The sequence below is a fragment of the Argopecten irradians genome, unplaced genomic scaffold (assembly GCF_041381155.1).
Source record: "Argopecten irradians isolate NY unplaced genomic scaffold, Ai_NY scaffold_0687, whole genome shotgun sequence".
NCBI classification, from domain to species: domain Eukaryota; kingdom Metazoa; phylum Mollusca; class Bivalvia; order Pectinida; family Pectinidae; genus Argopecten; species Argopecten irradians.
In genome coordinates this window covers 1-6,815 of record NW_027188154.1, presented here as the reverse complement: position 1 = coordinate 6,815, position 6,815 = coordinate 1, and the positions used below count along the sequence as shown (strand labels likewise).

General features: G+C 37.6%; 1 protein-coding gene across 1 annotated transcript; it reads left to right on the top strand.

Moving 5' to 3' along the window:
- Positions 1 to 716: 716 nt before the first annotated feature.
- LOC138313455 (extracellular matrix protein 2-like) lies at positions 717 to 6,809 on the top strand. Its single transcript, XM_069253881.1, has 4 exons — positions 717 to 1,125; positions 2,734 to 2,978; positions 5,311 to 5,404; positions 5,912 to 6,809. The coding sequence occupies exons 2-4, from the start codon at positions 2,937 to 2,939 to the stop codon at positions 6,127 to 6,129; spliced, it is 354 nt and encodes a 117-aa protein (XP_069109982.1). The 5' UTR covers positions 717 to 1,125; positions 2,734 to 2,936; the 3' UTR covers positions 6,130 to 6,809.
- Positions 6,810 to 6,815: the final 6 nt, after the last annotated feature.

Here is a 6,815-nt window from a genome sequence, read left to right as displayed (position 1 = left end):
TTGTATAAATTTTGGCTCTGACCCTTGGGGCAGGAAGGGCGGGGCCCAATAGGGGAAATAGAGGTAAATCCTTATAAATCGCTACTTGTCCCTAGAGTTCTGCATGGATTGTAACCAAATTTGGCCACAAACATCCTTGGGGGAAGGGGGAAAGAACTTGTATAAATTTTGGAGCTCTGACCTCCCCCGGGGGCAGGAGGGGCAGGGCCCAATAGGGGAAATAGAGGTAAATTCCTATAAAACGCTACTTGTCCTAGAGTTCTGCATGGATTGTAACCAAATTTGTGCCACAAAACACTTGGGGAAGGGGAACAGAACTTGTATCCTTTGGGGCAGGAGGGGCGGGGCCCAATAGGGGAAATAGAACTTGTTATAAGCTTCTTGCATGGATTAACAAAATTTGGCCACAAATCTGAAGGGGACCCTTGTATAAATTTTGGGGGGGCAGGAGGGGCGGGGCCCAATAGGAAACAATGAAACCTGTATTCAGAACATGACTTGACATACAAACCAGGTGAGCGATACAGGCCCTCTGGGCCTCTTGTTCTAATTGTCTGAGTCTTGGTGATAATTACTAACAAAAAACCAGTGTGAGCGATACAGGCCCTCTGGGCCTCTTGTTTAGTATAAAATGTTTAGTTTATTACTATCTTAGATATATTTAAAATCTAAAGAAATTTAGATTGTTTTAATAAGATGTTTCACTCAGAGATTTGAACATCATGTTTACATAACTTTTAAAGAATTTCCTTTATGCTGTGTATCAGTATGTTCAAGTACATGTAACTGTTTCTATGTGATGTAATGTTTGTTTGAATTCTGTTGTACTAAATATAAAATCCATTTTAATCTTTGTAAGAAATAATGAGTTGGATTTTAATTGTCATACAGGCTCATAGGGATGTATAAAAAGATAATATTTTAGTTTAAACAGGTGTTTTATTTACCATTCAACAAAAATATAAATGAATATATGAAAATAAATGGAATTGTCATTTTTGATTTGACAGAATGGAAATGTGAACTGCCAGGACCTGGTGTGTCCTCCACTGACGTGTACAAACCCAATACAGGTACTTGGAGAGTGCTGTCCGATCTGCAGGGAAATCCAACCTACGGCCAACCGTGAGTAATCATACTTAATTCTTACTATGAACAGCCCACCACTTTGAGTTACCTCCCCTTAATTCATAACAACTGTGAGTTATCTCCCTAATGGGATTAATTCATGTACCACATGATACTTTTGTGGTACTTTTGTTTCTATTGGGGATGAAATAATACTAAATGATGATATCTCGTGCAAACGTCATTACAGCGGTAAGATTACAAAGAGTTAATTGTCCCGAACAAACGTTATCAGCTATCACGTGGTACATGAATTAGTCCCATTCTTGCTGACCGTGAACAATCCACATTAAATTATTTGGTCCCTTTACATTGATAAAATACATATACAGTCAAACCTCGATGATTCGAACTTCGATGAATCGAATTTCTCGCTATATCGAACTTTTTGTCTGGTCCCGAATTTCTTCACTATATAACATTACTAACTAACCCATGTATGAATCGAAGTTTTATGAATCGAAGTTCTCGATGTATCAAACTTTTTTCATGGACCATTTGTTATAGAATCATAGGTAACTGACACTCGATGATTCGAATAAAAATTTACCTGTACAGATCAGGTGTTCGCCGATACCCCGCGGCATGCTGTCACACCTAGCTGTCTCGCGACGGCCCTTCGCCGGACAATAGGGATTATGACAGCTTGTGTTTGTAGCTTGATATCATCAAGATAATTAATATCACTAATCAGGCCGATATACCCGGTGCTTTGTTTTTACAAGCTGCGTTATTAAATCATTAGTACGGCAAAGATACAGTAGGTCGTTTTTGATGTTCGATGCCGCCATTGGTAGCGGTTTGTAGAATTTACGGAACGGTAAATAGCGAGCCACATTATTAGTAACTCATACTCAAAACTGTTACATTGCACAACTTTGGCATAAATACTGGAGCAAATCGATCATTCTAAATCGAAGTATTTTAGCGTGTTGTAGCGCTTCGGTTCCTCCTTTTTAGTTTCGTTTTTTACAACGTGTTTTCGTTTTTATATTCATTCCGTAATATTAACCATCGCTTAAATAGTCACCAAACGAACACTTGTACATGGATTAGGCCTAGTACACGTAAATCTTGTTTATAATATACGTATTATTGCTAATGATAGCAATACATGTGATTAATTGCATACTTCGTTTTTATTTTGTTTTGCTTGTGGTACAATGATTATAAAATTGACGGGACGGAAACGACATGTACACTACTACTACAGTTGGTCATGGTAAAAAAACCATCGGTCTAATTTCAACCACGAATAATTCGAAGTCTCGATGTTTCGAAGTTTTTCTGACGATCCCTTAAACTTCGATACATCGAGGTTTGACTGTAGGACTTTAAAGTGAGTTATCTCCCTTCACAGCAAACAACTGTTAATTAATGCAAATAGGCAAAGTATCAAATTTATCTTTCCTTACTCCTATTTGCTATCAACAGTCCGCCCTTTGGTTTATCCACATTATACATATGATGTTATGGTTTAAGACTGCATTGTTTATTTGTCAAAGTTATAGTTTAAATTAGGCATGACGTACATGTACATACCTTGCTCATTTTGTTTCATAATCATTCAGCACTATTCGGTATTTTTCACTGTATTTGTTTTAGTATGTACATTCCTTGGTGAGCGGTATGAGGATGGTACAGCTTTCAAACATCCAGAGGATGGCTGTCGTACCTGTACGTGTCGCCTGGGTCGTGTTGTGTGCCAGGACCCTGTGTGTGATATACGTTGTGAACACCCACGGCCTGACACATGTTGTCCTGTGTGTGATGATTGTCTGTTTGAGGGACAGCTTTACCCCAACACTATGTCGTTCCAGCCGGACAATTGTAGGAACTGTCGATGTGATGTAAGATATAAATACCAACACATCTCAGACATAAAAGTAAATGTCAGTCGCCTTCTCCTCTCCATCACCTCAGTCCAGAGATGTAGCCCAGTTAATGATAGATAAGTCACCTTATACTGAAACATATCCATTTTGGTTTGATAAAGATTATATGTTATAAACAACTAAAAAACTAAACCGATCAATTATTTCTTTATTTTTAGGTCACCTGAGACGAAGTCTCAAGTGACCTATTCTAATCGCCTTTTGTCCGTCATCGTGCGTCGTCCGTCGTGTGTCGTGCATCGTGCGTCGTATGTCCGTAAACAATATACATTTTCGACTTCTTCTCCAAAACTGCTTAAGCAATTTCAATGAAATTTTGCACAAACCTTCTAAGGCATAAGGCCAATCAAAATTGTGAATTATGTGGTCCCCACCCCCCAGAGGGCTGTGGGAGGGGCCAAAAGGGGTAAAATTGAGTAAAATTTCAAAAATCTTCTTCTCTACTCACAGATGTGGTAGAATCAAATACTCTTCATAGATAGAAAGGTCTTAAGGTCCTTTACAAAAATTGTGAATTATATGACCCTGGGGTCTCTAATTTCCCCCTGGGGAGGGGGTTAAGTTTACTATAGTTTATATTGGGAAAACACATTTTTGTGCATTATTTAGTCATTTGTAATAGGAAATGAGTCAATGTTGTCAGAATTATCAGTATGAGATGGCCATTTAATCCTTTTAACAAATTTTCTATGACTGACCCCCAGGGGCCTTCGGGCGGGGTCAAAAGGGGTCAAATAGGCTAAAACTTCAAAAACCTTCTTCTGAAATTCTGGAAATGGTAGAATCAAATACTTTTCATAAATAGAAAGGTCTTAAGGTCCTATACAAAAATTGTGAATTATATGACCCTGGGGTCTCACGTTTCCCCCTGGGGAGGGGGTCAAGTTTACTAAGTTTATATAGGGAAAACACATTTATGAGCATGTTTTGCTCAATTTTTATTGGAAAGGAGTCAAATTTAGTTAGAATTATCAGCCCAAGATAGCATTTTAATATCATATCCACATTGGTCCTGGCCGACCCCCTGGGGGCAGAGGGGCGGGGCCAAAAAAGGTCAAATAGGCTAAAACTTCAAAAATATTCTTTTAAAATTCTGGAAATGGTGTAATCAAATACACTTTATAGATGAAAAGGTCTTAAAGTTTGTTTATAGAAATTGTAAATTATATGACCCTGGGGTCTCCTGTTTCCGCTTGGGGAGGGGGTCAAGTTTACTATAGTTTATATAGGAAAAAGACATTAATGAGCATTTTTTGCTCAATTTTCGTGGGAAATGAGTCAAACTTGGTTAGAATTATTAGCCTGAGATAGCATTTTAATATCATATCCACATTAGTCCTGGCCGACCCCCTGGGGGTAGAGGGGCGGGGCCAAAAAAGGTAAAATAGGCTAAAACTTCAAAAATATTCTTTTAAAATTCTGGAAATGGTGTAATCAAATACACTTTATAGATGAAAAGGTCTTAAAGTTTGTTTATAGAAATTGTAAATTATATGACCCTGGGGTCTCCTGTTTCCGCTTGGGGAGGGGGTCAAGTTTACTATAGTTCATATAGGAAAAAGACATTAATGAGCATTTTTTGCTCAATTTTCGTGGGAAATGAGTCAAACTTGGTTAGAATTATTAGCCTGAGATAGCATTTTAATACCATATCCACATTAGTCCTGGCCGACCCCCTGGGGGTAGAGGGGCAGGGCTAAAAAAGGGTCAAATAGGCTAAAACTTCAAAAATCTTCTAAAATTCTGAATATAGTAGAATCAAATAACTATAGATGGAAAGGTCTTAAGGTGTTTTATAAAAATTGTGAATTATATGACCTTGGGGTCTCACATTACCCCCTGGGGAGGGGTCGAGTTTCCTTTAGTTTATATAGGAAAAACATATTTGTGAACATTATTTGCCCAATTTTCGTAGGAAATTAATCAAACTTGATTAGAATTATTAGCCGAAGATATAGCATTTTAACATCCATATCCGTCCTCGATGACTCCCTGGGGGACCAGAGGAGCAGGATCAAACAGGGTTAAAATGATTAAAATTTCAAAAAATACCTCTAAGTTCACAGGTCTGATGGAAGCAAATACTCTTCATAGTCTAAGGAGTCAAATTTATAAATCACTGACCATCTTCAAGGCCCAGCATATAGTGTATATATGTCTTTAATTTGTTTCATTATTTGTTTCATTATATATTCTAACTCAGGTGACTGTTAAGGCCCATGGGCCTCTTGTTATTTTATTCTGATTAAGATTATTGATCAGCAACTGTTTGATTTGTTGGTTGTAGGAGGGTACAGTGACTTGCCAGGAGAGGACATGTCCAGATCTAGGATGTGCCAACACTATGAAGGTCCCTGGTCAGTGCTGCGAAGTCTGCAGTGGTACGTATCCCTATTTGCTGTCTGCATGTCATTCAAAACCCTATGCTAGAATAAGTATTCATATTGTTCCTTTTCTCATTTCAAAAGAGTTATCATGATTAAACTTTATACACGATAGCCCTAATTATATATGAATGATATTTTGATTGGGAAATGTTTGCAAGGTAATCCAGCTTATTTATCATGTTCTATCTTTGTATATTGAGGAGTTATCTGCTCTTGCAGGTTGTTATTGATTCCTAAATTTTTTTTTTTAAATCCCTAAAAAAGTATCACGTAACATAATACTCATAAAAACATGACATAATAATCAAAACCTACCAACAAGGGCGGATAACTCTGAAGTATGCAAATGCAGAATAGGTAGAAAACATCTGTTCCGGTTCTGATGGCCAGTATTATCACAGAACTCACAAATGACATATTGACTTCATCTTTGTAGCCAGCTAGTTACTGTAATGCTGACAGCCAGTCGTTATGTTGCATGCATTTTTACAAACCACCTAGGTGCTGATCCATTTTTCGTGGAACGAATCAACTTGCCAGCAAATGTTGAACGTGATAAGGTGTTGCCTGTCATCACCGATATCATACATCTAGTCCCCGAACCGGCAGGTAATGGAGTACACTGGTCTACATCAGGCCTCACTACGTACTGCACCCTATCATCACTCAGTTCTGTAGCCTTCCTTCAGTCAAATCATTCTGTTTCCCATGTTATATGACTGAGTTATCTGTATACCTTGCATAATTAGTTTTTCACCTTTTAACATAGTCCTGACAACTTTAATAATGTGTTTTCTAACATACCCCAGAGTTCCCCATTACATTGTCCCCTCAGTATTCACACTGCTACCTTCCAGTCACACATATAAATGTATTCTCTGACCTCTCTGTTCCTGTAATTTTAGAGTTATAGCCATATTTTAATCATGTAAAGTGATAATCTTAGGATAGCCTCTATCTTGCACATTCATTTAAAATCGTTCTCTCTATCCATCTGTCCTTTGGATTTGTCACTAAATTTGTGTGAATCTTATGTAGTGTGTAAATGGGAATCATGTTTGTTGTTCATAGAATATAGATTGATGTGACCAATGTTTGATCTTTTTATTATCTGAGATTGGGGTATGTGGCCAGATTTTGGAATTGCAATTTTGCTTACAAGTAGCTGGCCACCATGATTGACCTTTATGTCAACACTGATAACTTTAAAAGTTAATAGGAATTATTTGAAAATTGTGTTCCTCAAGCTTTGAATGTAAGAGCTAGGGCATAACAGTGTTGCTCATTGTAATTCTAGTTGATGATGTTCAAATGAAGAGTTGTGGATTAAATTGATTTGTTTGTCTGTAACCTGTAACAACTTTGAAAACCCCTGTCCTGAATCAAGTCTTTTGAATGTTTGCAT